Source organism: Bos mutus, chromosome 23 (genome assembly GCF_027580195.1).
Source record: "Bos mutus isolate GX-2022 chromosome 23, NWIPB_WYAK_1.1, whole genome shotgun sequence".
Classification (NCBI taxonomy): Eukaryota; Metazoa; Chordata; class Mammalia; order Artiodactyla; family Bovidae; genus Bos; species Bos mutus.
This window is the reverse complement of record NC_091639.1, coordinates 39066532-39084775: the sequence shown is the minus strand read 5'-3', so window position 1 is coordinate 39084775 and position 18244 is coordinate 39066532. Positions and strand designations below refer to the sequence as shown.

The 18244-nt window shown below is 46.2% G+C and overlaps 1 protein-coding gene across 5 annotated transcripts in view; it reads left to right on the top strand.

Annotated features, from left to right (window-relative positions):
* The window catches only part of C23H6orf89 (chromosome 23 C6orf89 homolog), a 40916-nt gene extending 32594 nt beyond the window's left edge, over positions 1 to 8322 (top strand). For all 5 annotated transcript variants that reach the window (XM_005907730.3, XM_070361031.1, XM_005907731.3 and 2 more), the window contains one exon: positions 3028 to 8322. In XM_005907730.3, coding sequence (XP_005907792.1) covers positions 3028 to 3122 — 95 coding nt within the window. In that variant the 3' untranslated portion in view covers positions 3123 to 8322. The remainder of the gene's footprint in view (positions 1 to 3027) is intronic.
* Positions 8323 to 18244: the final 9922 nt, after the last annotated feature.

Genomic DNA, 18244 nt, shown 5'->3' with positions numbered 1-18244 from the left:
ACTGAGAAAATGTAGCAAAGAGCAGTGGGTCATATGCACATTTAGAATGCATGTGTCCATTGGCTTTCGAGATTTCAAATTAGGAGGAATTATTATGGAAAATATTCAGAGCAATACTTTCTTTGCAGATAAGGAAATTGAGACCAAGAGAGGAGAGGTGACCATTCCAAGGCCCAACTGTCAGTTAGGCAAAGCATCAGTTTTAAGTGACTCCTTTTACACAGACAAGCCAGAGGAGGTCCAATTCAGATTCGATGAAACCCTTTCTGTGCCCAGTTTGCTAGTAAAACAATTCAGGCAGTATGTAAGGGCAACAGTCACACAAGGAAATACTACCTTCCTTGTGGATCCCACAGTCTGGTCACAGCCTCACAGTCATGACCCACCCTTGGCTCCATGATTTCCCGACTGTGACTTGTTCTGTGCCTTAACCATCTAAAAATTGGTTCCAAAGAAACAGACTTGAATCAACCACTGTCAGTTTGACAATAGAACTGTCTTGGCAGAAGCAAAATAAATTAACAAGCATCACCGTTGCCCTTCTTGTTTTTCTTGCCTCACAAAACCTAGGGGAGCCCTGACTCCCTGACAGAGCCCAGACCGATTTTCCAGTTTATTTCTTTTTAGTTTTTCTATTTGGAAGACCTCGGTCCCTAGAAACCTCTCACCTCACTTGGAGGTAGGGTGCATACTGAAAACTGCCAAACTTTAATCCAAATTTCATAACTTTTATTTCAATTTAAAAATGAAAACAATGCACAAATTAAGCATTTAGCTGATAATGGAGCACAGCTGGCCTGGCCCTTGAGGATTACTGCAAGAAAAGAGGATTCTTGTGTGGAAGTTACTCCAAACCCGTCATTCTGTAGTGGAGTAATGCTGCACAAGTCTGCATGGCATTCTGGTTTTGGAATGTGTAGCTGTGTTTGACAAAGTTTCTGTCTTATGTTCTACAAATGCCTGACAGTTCAGACAGCTACAGAAACACTTTCGTTATCCAAATTCCAGGTTTTCAGCTCCCACAAACATCCCGAGTGCCAATTATAGAATTAAGGAAAAAAGGAAAAAAAAAAGATGCGTGACTGGCAGTGATCAAAGAAGCTTTGATTGTGTGATCAAAGGCTGGTGTGGCTGGTCCAGAATGGCCCAGAATCCAGAGACTGATCCTTGTCATTCTGTGACAGCTTGCTGACTGGAGGGAGGGAAAGGAGCCCTGTGCTTGGCAGTGTCCGTGAAGGGCAGAACATGATAGGAATGTGGAGAAGGGATGGAGGCTGATGAGAACCAGGGAAGAGGGCAAGTCAGGAGAAGGCTGGGGGTGGGGAGGGCTGGGGAGGACAGTGGACTCGGGAAGCAGCGGCAGAAACAGAAGCAACGGCTGCAGCTGCTGCAGGGAAAAATGAGGACAGAAAGGCAGACCCTGACAGTGGACGGGAGTAACTTTAGTGGCTGTTAAACAGATGGCCACTCCTGCACCTCAGAGACCCTCAAGAATAGCACCATGTCAAGCAGATTCTGTGTTTTTTGACAAAATAAGCATTTTCCCATGATGGCTGGATTCAGAGGGCAGTGCTCACGATCACCAGAAAACCCATGACGGACGGCATTTTCAAGAGTGACGTGGGTGTCAAGCGTCAGAGGCTGATACAGCTAAGCCCATGTTACCTGCCGTGATGGTACAGTCACGGCTCATAGTGACCCTTCTTGAGTCACCAAACAGAGGTTACATTCCATTCAGCGCTCCCAGTTTAAAGATGAGTGGTGTATATCCTTCTCTAGAAAATTTTTCATCAGGAAGTTACTGATGTATTAAAGTTTTTAAATTTTACCTTTCTAGCCCATTCCTAGATATCATTGCTGAAATGATACAGGTCATGACCCTAGGGTTCGTAAAACAGCCCCTGGGAAGGACCCTTGGCAAATAAGTTCTTGAGTCACTGACTTTGGGAAATGCCTGTCTTGTTGAAACACAGTACACATTAGTGTACAAAAGGCTCTGAAAAGCCCTGGAGGGATCTGGTGTTTTTAAAACTTACTTGACCACGGAACCCTTTTTTCCCTGCACTGTCTTATAGGGTGCTACTGTTTGCAGAATACAATTTAGGAAGTATTGGTTTGAGTTAATCTGGATGTTCTATAATGAGACCATGTTGTGTATAACCTCAGGAGAATTGGACAGGGCGCCCTGGCCTCCCTTAGAACCCGTCCTGTCTTTTTGCTGAAAAAAAATGACCCTGAGAATTGATGCTCCATATCAACCTTATCTGGGGCTTCCCTGGTGGCTCAGTGGTAAAGAATCTGCCTGCAGTGCAGAAGCCTCAGGAGATGCAGATTTGATCCCTGGATCAGGAAGATCCCCTTGAGGAACCCCTGGATGAGTATGGCAACCCACTCCAGTATTCTTGCCTGGAGAATCCCATGGACAGAGGAGCCCAATGGGCTACAGTCTGTGGGGTTGCAAAGAGTCCGACACGACTGAGCGACTTAGCACACACACATGCACATCAGCCTTATCTAGGGCTTCCCAGGTGGCGCTAGTGGTAAAGAACCCGCCTGCCAATGCAGGAGACGTGAGAGCTGCAAGTTCGATCCATGGGTTGGGATGATCCCCTGGAGGAGGGCATGGCAACTCACTCCAGTATCCTTACCTGGAGAATGCCATGGACACGGGAGCCTGGGGGACTACAGTCTATAGGGTCACACAGAGTCGGACACAGATGAAGCCACTTAGCACACACAGATGCATCAGCCGTATCTAGAACATCCTGCTTTTGTAAACCTGCCGAACTGTGATTCACAGTTACCCAGGTGAGGGGTGACGCTGAAACACTTTGGTTCATGCTTGGATGAACCCGTATGATAGCTGGGGACACTTATGCTAGGAAGAGCTCACAGACCTCCAGAGCAGGAATGGCCTCTGAGTCTGTAGGTGAATCAGGGCAGCTCTGCAGACCCGCTTAGCTCGTGCCCACAAGTCGGCCCAGTCCCTACCACTTACACGCTTTCCTGTCGCTGTCTCCCTTCAAGGCTACGCTGGTGCCACCCACTGGAAGGTCTACATTATAGCCAGAGGGGTCCAGCCTTTGGTCGTCTGCGATGGAACCACCCTGTCAGAGCTATAGGACACAGATCTAAAGGAACAGCTTTGAGAGCTGAAGACCAGATCGAGATGGAGAGAGTAAAAACAAAAAACGATGAAACCACTTTCCAGGGGTTGGTTACTTAATCACCTGCCCTGTGCATGCATGTGTGAGCCAGTTGTGTGCTGGAGGCAAAGGCCGGAGCCTGGGCCTCCCAACTCTTCCAGCCCAGCCACTTGGCCAGGACTCCGCCACCAATACCCATCTATGAGAGATGGGCCTCTGCCCAGCCCCTTGGCACCAAAGCCTTGAGGCTGCCTTCAGGCAGGGAGCAGGGTTGGTACCCTCCCTCACTTGCATGGCATGATCCCCTCTGCTGGCTCCTGGCCATGAGAGGGCAGTCAGCAGGTCCTGACTTCAGCGCCATCCTCTGCCAGGTGGGCCTGCCTGTCCCATCTCCCTGGTAACACCACCCTGTACATCTTTTGGAAAGCCACGGATGGTTAAAGAAGTCATGGCAGTTTCCCAAGCACAGTGGAATATCGAACCAGTGAAAAGGATCAAACAACCTCAAACTGCACTCGAGAAGTGCACTTCTTTCCCAAGTGCGAGTGGCTCTCGGAGTCTCCAGTGCCAGGTCAGAGCCTGATTATAATTGAAGCGGTAATTCCTAAGGTAATACCTTCCTCCATTTGGGTCAGGTTCTCAGTCTCTCCCTCCCTCCCTGCTCCCTCGCCTATCTGGCCGGCTTCTCAGCAGTTGGGCTCCCAGCGCCCCTCCCTTGGCCCAGCCAGAGCCCTTTACTGCTGAGGCAGCACTGCTCTCATCAGCTGTGTTGCTTTTACCAAATGTCTTCAGAAGGGGGTGAGTTAAGAGTGCTGGCCCGGGGAGAGGGCACCTCCCCGGGTTTGATCTTTAGGGTCCGACTTTCTGCAGAGATGTTTTACAGATGTGTCAAAGTGATGTTGTCATGTGGCTAGGGAAGGAACTCCAGACGCAAAGTGCTGGTCAGCTGGGCGTGCGACTGTGCGGCTGTCTGTCTTGAAATGATTTCTCTCTCCGTACTGGGAACCAAGGCGAGGTGTTTTTAATTCTTGTGAAAATACAAAACTGTGTTCCTTTTGATTGGATGATTCGCTCTGCTCATTGTTTTCCCCAAGTGCTTTTTGTATGTCTTAAGTGTACAAATAAGGACACTTTTTTGTTTCTTTTCCCCCTTTATTATTCCTTTATCGACTTTGTTAAATATCTGGCCTCTGATCATGCCATTGCCAAGCTGAAGGAAAAGAGGCAGACCGTGCTACAGCCTCTGGTTCTGAACTGCAGAAATCAGACCGATAGTGGAGGTGTCTGCCGTGTTGAATTACAGACCAGAGGCAGACAGTGGTGGGGGAAGAGGATGGGGCTCACCGTGGGGTCCTCGTCATCCTTTGACGGCACCCCTGCACCCTGCCCCAGGCCCTCTTTCTCTACACATCTCGTGAGCGTCAGTGAGGATCAGTGTGTGCTTGAATGGCCTGTTTAGGGGCTTGTAGAGGACAGGGAGGGTTCACATCGCTCAGAGCCTCCTCCACAGACTTGAGTGAAAGTAGGATGAACTGTACCTGAGGGAATTTTTGCTTAAAAGAGTCAGTACCATGTGTGCAGTAATACAGGAAAAACAAAACTTCATGTCCGTATAAAAGGCACGCTGCTAAGCAGTTACAATTTAAGAGGTTTTAAATCAGAGGGACCAGTCAGAGGCCAGCTTTGTGCATACTTTAGAGCCTTTGCAATGTCCTTGCCCCTGGTGATATGTAAACAAGTTCTTTAGAGGTCTCTCAGAGTTCTCTTAAATTAGGCCTTTTGGGTTAACAGAAGAGAGGGTTACTTAGGAGCAAAGCAACTGTTTTGGTGATCCAAATTCCCCATTTTACTCCAGCCCTTCACACCTTAAATGATCATAAAAATACCATCTTCAACTCAAAACTGAATGAGTCTTGTGTGTGTGTTGGTGTTCTGAGGCCTTCTGTGGGAGGTCCCCAGAGCTGTCAGCTGTCTTCAACAAAGAATGGTCTGCAGCAGATAAGTAGAAACTTTCCGTGTGTACACTACTCATTTTACTTAACATCTGTCCAGTTCAGAATTGAATGTAGATTTATGTTAGGGGTGAAATTCTTCAAAGAAGGTTTTTTAAGTAATGTACCTTCTTCTCAAGGTAATTCTGAAAAGCAGACTCTACCACTGACTGGTCAGTGGTCAGTGAGTAACCAGCTAGTTCCTTTCCAGTTACCCAAGGCTTTGTGTGAGTGTGCCGCGGGGTCACCCCTGCTCACCTCGCTCTCAGCTCCTTCGTGGAAGCAGCAAAAGTTTCTCCACATGACCCAGTGTGGGAAGGAGGCTCATGAAGATGAGGAAGCAGGGTCAGGGGGCTGGTGGGGCCATAGAAATCCCCGTGTCTACCACCACCCTAAGAACAGTCACAGGGCTTGCTTTAAACAGAGGGCCTTGCTCACAAGTTTGTTGAGTGTTTACCAAGAGGTGACATGGCAGTGAAACTCATGTACTGCGTTTCTCTGGGGAGAAAGGCTGCTTTGGCCCCAGTTTGAGGCATTATATCCAGGTGTCTTGAGGTTCCTGAGAGTTGGATGTTGAGAAGAACACTACCCCTGCCCTGGTTCATGAAGAACATAAGTAGAACTTACCCTCCCCCCACTCTCAATTTGTTCAGCAGGGGGAGAGAGTAAAGTAACCATAGTTTATGAAAACAGAATCTGCCTCTTTGGTGAAATACAAAACAATCTATGAAATAGACAAATTTGGGGTCATTTTCTGAGAGAAAGACATAGTAATGTTTCTTAATAATGAAATAGTCCGGTCCAGCTTCAGAGTGTCTGGGTACGCGTGATCTTCTCCTCTGATCTTTGCCCAGTCCTGTGAAGCAGCTATGAGAGCCTCGTTTACAAGTAAAGAAACTGGGGCCGAGGACAGTTCCTTTGTCGGCGGCTGATGGCTGGCTCCACAGCAGTGTCTTCCCGCGCCAGTGCAGAGTGGTGCCCAGGAGGAAAGCCGTGGGTCTAGCTGACTCTGGTGTGCCCAGCTGAGTGGGAGAACCTAGGGGTAGGCTCAGCAAGCCAGGACCTCTTCAGGGTTTGTTTTCAAAACTGTTTGAGACAGAAATGGAGAGAAGCTAACAGATGACTTCTATAAAAAGCCCTTCCCCCGTCCCCACCTGAAAGTGCTTTTTAGGAGTGAATGTTCCAGCCATTTTCCCATCATCGCAAGTTTCCAGACGTGTGACCAGCAGAGGGACTCAGCCCAATTCCAGTTGTGGGTCCCCTTGGAGTTCGCATCACTTGTTTTTTTAGTTCGCGGTTTTCTATTCCCTTCTTCCAAAACCCAGCATAGACCTCGGTGTAGGAGGAATTTTAAAACAAAATAATTCCTTAGCTGCAGGTGATGGCCTCAATCATTTTATGTTTTTTATATAGGCAGTGTTCTTTTTTTTTTTTTTGGCTGCACCACATAGGGTGTGGGATCTTAGTTGCCTGACCAGGGATTGAACCCGCATCCCCTGCACTGGGAGCACAGAGTCTTAACCACTGGACCACCAGGGAAGTCCCTCAGTCATTTTAATACAATCTGGATGCAGTTTTGCTCATTAGCCAGCGGCTTCCGTAGTGAAAATTGAAACCCTCAGAGTAGATGTTTGCTTCTCCTGTAATCCTCACCCAGCAGGCGGCCAGGTTGTAGAGGAAAGAGACTAGAGCAGAGAGAGAGTCGATCTTGTCTACCTTTCGAGAATCAGTTCTCAAACAGGAATATTTTAGACTTTTAAGTTTTCCTATCGCTAGAAGACAGACTCTCCTGACTTATAAGTTGCACACTCATTAACTTCCCCTTTTCAGCTTTTTCACCCACTAAAATTGGTTGAAGGAAGGGAGTGCCAGAGACGTGGTTTAACATAGCATTTTGGTTTGAGAACCTCTCCACGTTCGGACCCACGGATATTGGGTCCAGAGCTGACGCACGTCAGGGCCAGGAGGCTAGGCAGATGAGGTGCTTACAGAGCGAGCTCTGTCACAAATGGAAAGTTTGTGCTCTGTCGCCATCAGCCTCTCCATATCCAGCAGCTGCTTCTGCAGAAGCATCTCAGAGAAGACGGACAGGTGGTCTCCCTCGGGCACCACGTCTGAGTCCACCCGCCCTGGGCGCGGCGTGGCTCTTAAGTGCTGGCCCTGGTGAGAAGCCCTCCAGCCAGCTCGTCTGCCGTCCAGGTTGCTTTGCGTCTGGTTTTCGTGCCCTGCATAATTTCAGCATTAGAGCTAACTACACCCATCATGTCTCCCTCTCTGGAGACCGTGAGACGTCCAGATCTTTGCAGAATACTGGAGAGAAGAGATGTTACGAAACTCCTAAGCGGAGGCCTGGAACTGTCCAGACATGATAGGGCTGCCCACAGGCCACTCCTGCCTTCATGCGTCTGTCTGTCTGTCAGCCAGTGTCAATCTAAGAGTGGGCCATAGCTGCAGACACCCGTGCTGAGAAGGGAAACCAGCTTAGTTTTGAGTTTCAGACAGAAATTGGAGAGTCGGGACATCTGCTTCACACCAGGCTTAATTTATCTCCTTATCCCTCTCCACGGCTCTGTGGGGGAGGTGAGGTCAGCCTGCAAAGCCACCTTGACCTACAGCTCAGCAGGGTCCCAGCCTTCAAACTTTAGCCCCTCAGAGCGCTTCCAGCCATTTCAGGAACAAACACTTACCTGTGAGAGTTGGTGACCAGAACTGGGTGGACACACGCTGTTATTCCCAGAGAAGGCGCAACCTCCGCCATAGATGACCTTCCCTCCAAACTTCTCTCCATAGTCTCATCCTCAGAAAAACGCTAGCCATGGTCTCTTCCTCCTCCTCCTTCCTGTGGGAAAGTCAGTGACAGACGCCTAGGGCGGAAGGGAGTGGGAACTGGGCACTCAGCAAAGTCCCTGCCGCCACCAGGGGTGGGATCCAGGATGGCTGCAGCTCCTCTCTATGGAGCCAGGGGTGGCGGGCCCCGGGGGTTCCCAGTGAGCAGAGGGGCGGACACCTGTCCAGCCACGTGGGCTCCGAATGGTCTAAGATGTTACTCTGTGTTCAATGTGGAATGTTGATTGTAACTTAATGTACCTACCGCAAACTTGTAAAGAATGTATGTACATTAAGGTTTCATGTGACAGAAATTTTTACTTTTTGCAATTAAAAGTGTGTATGTTGGTTGATAAGAACTGGCCTGTACTTGGTGTCATCCTTTGGTGTCCGATTTTCTCTTCTCCCGCAACTCAGAGACTGATAGTCACATCCTACTCCTGAGGCAGGCCTCTGCTGTGGGCCTCCAGGTCACCTGTCCACCCCGGCCTGGGTCCTGTCTCACATCCGCACTGAGCTTTGCACTCCCTCACATTCACAGATGCTTCTTTTACCCCCTTCTAACCGTTTGCATGCAATGGCTTCTGATCTGTTCAATTCTCAAATTTCAGTCCTCCTGTTAATACCCTCCCCTGTTCTTGCACTTTGCCCAAAATTCAAATGAGACCCTCAACACCTTTCTCCTTCTGCCAGCTGGCTGCACACAGCCCAGGTGCCCTCACAGTGTCGCCTCACCCACATGTGTCCTTGGTCCCTCGAGGAGGAAAGCAAGGCCCCCCTCGCTGGCTGGCGCCCTCACTAGCTCACCCCCAGGCCCCACTTGCAGCACTCTGTTAACTCAGTTGCAGATTTAAGTCATTTTTGTGTGTTTATTCTTTTTTGAAAATTTCTTTGTGCTATATGCACAATTTTATATCAATGCATAAATATGGCCATTTCCTATATAGTATTTAGTGTTCTCTCTTTTTTTCAGTTTTTTAAAAAATAATAATTTTCTCTTTTGTTTTTACTCTTTGGGCTGTGCTGTACAGCATGTGGGATCTCAGTTTCTCGACTAGTGTAGGCCTTCTGCATTGGCAGCATGAAGTCTTAACCACTGGACCTCCAGGGACATCCCCTGTTTTATTACTTGCTGCACCCTTCTCCTGGAGAAGGAAATGGCAACCCACTCCAGTGTTGTGGCCTGGAGAATCCCAGGAACGGGGGAGCCTGGTGGGCTGCCGTCTGGGGTCGCACAGAGTCGGACACGACTGAAGCGACTTAGCAGCAGCAGCAGCAGCAGCAACAGCACCCTCTCCCTCCCCTACCTCATCCCTCCTCTTCCCTGGTCAGGCGAATATAATATGCATACAGCCACATCCTGCCATACATCTTCCCACTCTTTCTTCCGTGTTCTCTGTAATCATAATCAGAAATCACAAGACTTGTCATTGATTGGCCAAAAGTGGGATCATGTTATAGGCACTTGATGTTTCTTGCTTTTCTTCCTCAATACCTCACAGAGTTCCCTTCAAGTCAGCTGGCATACTGGCATAGCTCTCTAATCCATTCTTTTTAGTGGATAATATTCTATGGTGTGGATATGCCATCGTGTATTCAACTTTTCTCTTGCTGGTAAATCACATCCTGTTCAATGATTATCTGGATTATGAGTCAAGGAGTCTAGAGTTAATTTTTTCAATGCTTGTTTTTACAAAATACATATTCATTCTTGTTTGTGCCAAGTCTAATGTATGTTCTTTGAAAATTAGTGCATTCCATAATGCTATTCATTAACCTGCTTGAAAACTGTACTTCAACCAAAAAAAAAAAAAAAGAGAAGATAAGTCTTGATTCCATGTAAAAAGGTGGCAGAATCACCAGGCCCCTTTTCTCGACCCCTCTATAGCCCTTGACACTGACCTGTGGAAAACCGCTCCCTCCCCTGGCCTCTGTGCGACCACTGGTCCCCTCTTGAGACTCCTCTTTCCACTCGTCTCCTCTATAGGACCTCCCACCCGTCTCTGAAATATTAGCCTCCCCTACCAGTCTGCCCCTGGATCCTCCTCTCTGCTTCCTTCCTGGGAGAGATCTCAGCTCTTTGCTTTACCTTCCACCCATGGGCAAGTCACCCATGAGCTCAGGCCAGGCCCGCTCCTCACCTGAGCTCTAGACTTGTCAATCCAAGCATCGGGATCTCATCTCCATCAGCTCTCTCCCAAAGCACTTCTAAGTCACCGTGTACACAACAACCGTGCAGTCTCCGAGGGTTCCTGTCTTTCCCCCAAGCCTCTGCTTCTGGTCAGAACCAAGCTCCGGAGCCCTCTGCCTCCTTGTCACATGCCCAGCCCCAGTTTAGAGCCTCGCTGTTTCACTCCTGGACTTAGCCAGTGATTGCCCTGTTTCTCGTGTCCTCCCTACCGTCCCAGTTCACCATCCACTTAGCTGCCCCAGGGATCTTTCTAAAGCTTCTGTTCCTTCACTTCCTTGCTCAGCACCCTTCAGTGGCTCTCCATTACCCATAAGATAGGAAGTCCTGGCTGGCCCCTCCAGCCTCATTCCACTTCTTTCCTTTGCTTTCCCTGCTCATCTACTGTGCCCCACCTCTACTGGACTGTCCATAATTCCTAGAAACATCCAGACTGTTGAGTTTGTCCTCTTTCTTTTTTTTTAAAGAGCAGTTTTAGGTTCATAGCAAAATTGAGCAAAAAGTCAGTTCTTGCATACCCTCTACCCTCACACAGGCACAGCTCCCCTCAACTATTGACTTCCTGCACCACAGTGGTACATGTTAAAGTCAATGAACCTTCACGGACACATCACCACCCAAAGTCCATAGTCCACTTACATTAGGGTTCTCTCGGTGTTTCATATTCTGTGGGTTTGGACAAACGCATACTGACGTGTCGGCTTCCCCGGTGGTGCTAGTGGCAAAGAACCCACCTGCCAATGCAGGAGACGTAAGGGGCGTGACATTGATCCCTGGGCTAGGAAGATCCCCTGGAGGGGAGGGCGTGGCAACTCTCTTGAGTATTCTTGCCTGGAAAATTCCAGAGGAGCCTGGCTGGCTATGGCCCATAGGGTCACAAAGAGTCAAAGACGGCTGAAGCAACTTAGCACGTACCCATACCGACATGTACCCGTCACGATAGTGTCATACAGAATATAACATCATACAGAATAGTTCCACTGCCCTAAAAAATACTCTCTGCTCTGTCTATTCAACCCTTCCCTCCCTGCTGATCTTTTTACTGTCGCCGTAGTTCTGCCTTTTCATACTGTTCATGGGGTTCGGAGGAGAAGGGGATGACAGAGGATGAGATGGTTGGATGGGAGTGGACGTGAGTTTGAGCAGGCTCTGGGAGTTGGTGATGGACAGGGAAGCCTGGCATGCTACAGTCCATGGGGTCGGAAAGAGTCGGACATGACTGAGTGAACAGAACTGACAGTTCTGCCTTTTCCAGAATGTCACATAGTTTACATCCATCACACGATATGTAGCCTTTTCAGATTAGCTTCTTTAACTTAGACATATGCATCTGAGAGTTTTCTCCATGTCTTTTCATAGCTTGACAACTCAGTTCATTTTAGCACCAAATGATATTCTATTGTCTGACTGTATCACAGTTTATCCATTCACCTATTTGGTTGCTTCCAAGTTTGGGCAGCAATTATGAGTAAAGCTGCTGTGAACATCTGTGTGCAGCTTTTTTTCAACTCCTTTGGGTAAATACCCAAGAAGCAGGGTTGCTGGCTCGTATGATAAGGGTAATGTTTAGTTTTGTAAGAAACTGCCAGACTTTTGGCACCCCATTCCAGTACTCTTGCCTGGAAAATCCCATGGACGGAGGAGCCTGGTGGGCTACAGCCCATGGGGTTGCTAAGAGTCGGACACGACTGAGCGACTTCACTTTCACTTTTCACTTTCATGCATTGGAGAAGGAAATGGCAACCCACTCCAGTGTTCTTACCTGGAGAATCCTAGGGATGGGGGAGCCTGGTGGGCTGCCGTCTATGGGGTTGCACAGAGTCGGACACGACTGAAGCGACTTAAAAGCAGCAGCAGCAGCCAGACTTTTACAAAGTGGCTGCACCATTTTGCATTTCCACCAGGAATAACTGACTTAGCAGCAGCAGCAGCAGCAGTCGCTCTATGTCCTTACCAGCGTTAGGTATTGTCAGTGTTCTGTATTTGGGCCATTCATACCTCATTGTTAAGTGTTTTTTTTTTTTTTTTTGGCTGTGCTGAGCGGCTTGTGGGATCTTATTTCCCTAAACGGGTTGAACCCAGGCAATGGCAGTGAAAATGCCGCATCCTAACCACTGAACCACCAGGGAATTCCCTCACCGTCCTTTTAATTTGCAGTTCCCTACAACGTACAACGTTGAATCTCTTTTCACATGCTTACTTGCCATCTGTGTATCTTCTTCAGTGAGGTATCTGTTCAGGGCTTTGGCCCATTTTGTAATCAGGTAGTTTATTTTTTTATTTTTTATTTTTTTTTTTATTGTTGAGTTTTAAGACTTCATATGTTTTGGATAACAGTCCTGGATCCAACATACATTTTATAAACATTTTCTCCCAGTGGGTGGCTTGTTTTCTTATTCTCTTGACATTATCTTTCACAGTGTAGAAATTCAACATTTTAATAAAGTCCAGCCTGTCAGCTGTTTCTTTCACAGATCATGCCTCTGGTGTTACATCCAGAAATTCACCCACATACCCAAGATGACCTTAATTTTCACCTGTGTCATCTTCTAAGAGTTTTATAGTTGTGTGTTTTACATTGAGGTCCATGAACGATTTTGAGTTAATTCTTTTGAAGGGTGTTAGGTCTGGGTTTAGATTTTTTTTTTGCATGTGGGTGTCCACTTGTTTCTGCACCATTTGTTGAAAACACTGTCTTTGCTTCATTGTATTGCCTTTGCTCTTTTGTCCAAGATTAATTTGCCGTATTTATGTGGATCTATTTCTGGGCTCTCTTCTGCTCTATTGATCTTTGCTATGTTGCCGATACCAGATGATTTTGATTACTGTAGACTCTGGTAAGTGTTGAGGCCCAGTTGTGCCAGTCCTCTGACTTTGTTCTTCTTCAATATTGAGTTGGCTATGCTGGTTCCTTGGCCTTTCCATGTAAACCTTAGAATCAGTTTGTCGATGTTCACAAAATAACTTGCTGGAATTTTGATTGAAACTGCATTGACTCTACAGATCAAGTTGCATCCAGGTTGTTTTTACTTCCAAGTTATCATTCTTATCCCATGATATTTTTAAACTTCAATATGTCCTTTTTGCTCAGTTTGAATTCCATTGTATTAGCGCACATTCCTTCAACATGACACATGTCCTTTAGGCTTTCTTACTAAATCAAGCTGACGAGCCTCTAGACACCATGTTGAAGATAGCTATTTCACCGATCTTAGTTTTTCAGAATAATGACTTTATTATTTCTGTAAAAATGATTCATTTTCTTTTAAAGTATTGAAGGCAGTTTGAATGATGTTATGGAAACCTCCACCCAGACATAACTACTGACAGCATTCTAAGCATCTCGAGAGTATTCCTAGCTAGAAGGTTAGATTAAAATGCTTTTATTAAAATGGGCCCAGTCATATCAAAGAATAAAAATGCTATATCAATTTTATATAATTATGATAGAAGAAAAAGAAAGTGAAGTAGACATTACTTTCTCCCCCACACAAAAAATTGATTCCTTAAAAACCTCTCTGAAGTTAAGATTATGAGAAACATTGAAAAAACTGGAACTGTTCGCAATAAAGTTTCATTTCTAGGCGATATGTTTCAAGGTTCTGAAGATAAAAAAATAGCTCATTCCTTCTCCAGCCTTATCTCTTCCTCTACTTTTCAATCTGTATGAATTACAGCTACATGGATATTATCACTGTTGAATTTCCTTCTGCTCTGAAATCATCATTCCCAGAATTATTTAGCCTTCATTTTATATTTAAACTGATCTGTGACTCACCAGCAGTACTTTTACCATCACTTCTCATTCCTGAGTTGTTTTCAAACTCTTGGTTGGCTGAATCATCATTAAGTTTTTCAGGGAATGGCTCATAAATGCTGTGTTTTCTGCATTTGAGAATGTCTCTGTGGTCTTTATGCTTGAACACAACTTGGCTGAGTAAAGTATTCTTGCATCACACTTTCTTTTGCTCAGAACTTTGGAGGCATTTCTCCATTGTCATTTGGCAGCTTGACTGTTCGTAGGAACAAGGTGGGCCACCCTAAGATTTCCCCTTTAAAATAAAAGTGACTTTTCCCCCTTTCTTCTTCTTCCCCTCCTCACCTGCCTCTTTCTTCTTCCTCTCCTCCTCCTCTCCTTCTTCTTCTTTTTCTTCATCCGTATGCTTGAAGAATTCTTTCTTTTTTATTCTTTATCACCTTCTCCTAGAACAAGGTATACTCTTTTGAGTTGCAATTCCAGTCTTCATCCTGGGGAAGATGTCTTGTATCTTCCTTAAAATGGATGCTTTTTCATTTGTTAGATTTTCTGTTTCAGATTCTGCCTTTATTCCTTTGTTTCATTGTCTTGATCTTTTATGACTATTGCCTTGTCTCTCTCTCCTGTTTTTTTGGCCACCTGGTGTGGCACGTGAGCTCTTAGTTCCCAGACCAGGGACTGAACCCTCGCCCCCTGCAGTGGAAGCCATCTTAATCACTGGACTGCCAGGGAAGTCCCTCTTCTCTCTCTTTAATACCTGTCTTTTTTTCTCATTTACCATGAATATCTCAAGGGTTCCCTCTGTATCAATTTATTTTTCAGCCATATCTATTTCGTTTCTTGTTATTTTTGATATGCTTGTTTTATAGAAGTGCCAACAGTTTGTTCCCTTTCTATTCAGTTCAGTCGCTCAGTCGTGTCCAACTCTTTGCGACCTCGTGAACTGCAGCACACCAGGCCTCCCTGTCCATCACCGACTGCCGGAGTCTACCCAGACCCATGACCACTGAGTCAGTGATGCCATCCAACCATTTCATCCTCTGTCGTCCCCTTCTCCTCCCACCTTCAATCTTTCCCAGCATCAGGGTCTTCTCAAATGAGTCTGCTTTTCGCATCAGGTGGCCAAAGTATTGGAGTTTCAGCTTCAGCATCAGTCCTTCCAATGAACACCTAGGACTGATCTCCTTTAGGATGGACTGGTTGGATCTCCTTGCAGTCCAAGGGACTCTCAAGAGTCTTCTCCAACACCACAGTTCAAAAGCATCAATTCTTTGGCACTTAGCTTTCTTTATAGTCCAACTCTCAGATCCATAAGTGACTACTGGAAAAACCATAGCCTTGACTAGACGGACCTTTGTTGGCAAAGTAATGTCTCTGCTTTTTAATATGCTATCTAGGTTGGTCATAACTTTTCTTCCAAGGAGTAAGCGTCTTTTAATTTCATGGCTGAAATCACCATCTGCAGTGATTTTGGAGCCCCCCAAAATAAAGTCAGCCACTGTTTCCACTGTTTCCCGTCTATTTGCCATGAAGTGATGGGACCAGATGCCATGATCTTAGTTTTCTGAATGTTGAACTTTAAAGCAACTTTTTCACTCTCCTCTTTCACTTTCATCAAGAGGCTCTTTAGTTCTTCTTCACCTTCTTCCATAAGGGTGGTGTCATCTGCATATCTGAGGTTATTGGTATTTCTCCCAGCAATCTTGATTCCAGCTTGTGCTTCTTCCAGCCCAGCGTTTCATGTACTCCTTTTCCTATTTGGAACCAGTCTGTTGTTCCATGTCCAGTTCTAACTGTTGCTTCCTGACTTGCATACAGGTTTCTCAAGAGGCAGGTCAGGTGGTCTGGTATTCCCATCTCCTTCAGAATTTTCCACAGTTTATTGTAATCCACACAGTCAAAGGCTTTGGCATAGTCAATAAATCAGAAATAGAAGTTTTTCTGAAACTCTCTTGGTTTTTCGACGATCCAGTGGATGATGGCAATTTGATCTCTGGTTCCTCTGCCTTTTCTAAAATCAGGTTGAACATTTGGTTAGTGCAAATATAATTGCGATTTCAGACTATAAATTTTAATTCATTATTATTAGGCTCAAACACATCTTGGTGCATCTCAATTTACTGAGTGTATTTCTCAGATGTAACGGTTTCTTTGGGAGTCAGAAAGCTGTAATGGGTCAGACCCACAGCAGACCAGGAAGCAGTGACCATGACCTTTCTTTAGCACAAGTTTGGCTTTGGGAAGTGCTTTGGGGCTTCTTGGTCCAACCACTGAGCTGGTCCTTGCAGGTTGTCACATAAAATCCACTTTTTGTCACTCATCACAATCCAATCGAGAAATGGTTTGTTGTTGCATAGAATGAGAGAAGACACTTCAAAATTATAATCTTTTTGATTTCGATCAGCTCATGAGGCACCTACTTGGCAAATTTTCTCGCCTTTCCAGTTTGTTTCAAATGCGAAACTTTTCTTGTAGGGGTAAGAGGATCAGCTTCGATGACTGCTCTCAGTTGGTTATTGTCAACTTCCAATGGCCGGCCAGTGTGTTCCTCATCCTCGAGGCTCTCGTCTCCTTTGCGAAATTTCCTGAACCACCACCGCACAGTACATTCGTTAGCAGTTCCTGGGCCAAATGTGAGTTGTCTGGTGCTTTATGACCATTTTGAACTCAAATAAGAAAACCACTCAAATTTGCTTGTCTAACATCACTTCCATAATCTAAAATACATATAAAATAGCAAGTAAGTTATTAGCAAAAAAAAAAAAAAAAAGAGAGAAGTGCATATTAAAATGATGTATAGCATAACCACATCTATTCAAGCATGTATTCCAGTATCCAGTTGAAAATTTCAGCAGTGCAAAACTGCAATTACATCTGCACCAACCTAAATATTGTCATCCCATCTGTGCTTACTTCTTGAATTCATGTTGTTCAATTTTTCTGTAGCTCAAAATGCTGTAGGGATTTATTTTTTCTGTTCCTTGGGTTACTTTTTTTTCTAGACTTGGTTTTCATTGATCACAGGCATGTATCAATATATCATATATTTCTGCAGCTACTCCGTCTTTTCAATGTTTCATGTATTTCTTTTCAATGTCTCATGCTTAACATGGCAGCTCTTGCCAAATCTTCATTTCTGTATAATCTGGGTACGTTCTCAATTCTAACAGTGTCTGTGCCCCCCACTAAGATTTTACAAATTCTAACTTTTGACCATATTAATGATGTATTGACTTGTGCAGCTCACTTAGTGCTTGCCATGAAAGCCCTGTCTTTGCTTTCTTACCTGAGGACCCTCCCCACCAGGTAGACAGCTGAGACACTCTCACTGTTCCTCCCTGACCTCAACCTTCACTCTGTCCTGATCAGGAACTCATATTTTCTCAACTGCTTACCATATTCCATCTTCTCTTGTTTAAAAAAAAATTTCCTCATTTCCATCCCCACCAAGTGAAAGTACTGAACACTAAGTTAATGAAAACCTAGTAAATGTAAGAAAATACATTAGAAGCCAACTCAGTAGGCGCTTCCTCTCCAACCACCCTGACACACACCCACACACAGGGCCACCTCGCCCCTCGGGGACTTCTCCGTGAAGTGAAAGGGCTGGAGACTCGGGAGCCAGAGGCCTCGGTAGGAATCCCACTCCTGGCTTGTTAGGACAGTGACCTTGGGGAGTTCCACTGACCTCTCTGCTTTTGGTTTCCTCATCCCTAAACCAGTGCAGCTAGTCCTGTCTTCAGAGCATCAGTATAAAGATACCTGAGACCAGGTGTGTGAAGGGCCCAGAGCAGGGCCTCGGCGTCCCGTTTTCCACGCATGCTCAGCTGAGTCCTCTCTCACAGTCAGCTGCTGCTCTTCACTGTGGACGGCCCTCCCCCAGCCTCAAAAGCCATCCTGGAAATGACAGGCAGAACCGGACCAGGCCCCAAAGGTTCTCTAGTCCCCTCTCCGCTTTTGTGAGGAAGTGAAGCCGAGGCCTGAAGCTGATGGCTGAGTCAGGAGTGGAAGTGCCCACCCAGTGCTCCTGACCACCGGCCCTCTTAGGTTTATGGAAATACTGTCTGTCAGCTCCCTACCCAGCTCCACAGTCCTCCCCTTGGCTTCCCTTAGCCCAGTTCCATTCTGAACCCTCGGTAAAAATCATCTGAAGAGAGACTTCCCTGGTGGTCCAGAGGTTGAGAATCTGCCTTGCAGGGCCGTGCAGGGTACGCAGTTCCCCTGGTCAGGGAACCAAGATCCCACATGCTGTGGGGCTACTGAGCCACCAGGGAGCCTGCATAAGGCGACCAAGATCCCACGTGCTGCAACTAAGACCCAACGCAGACAAATAAAT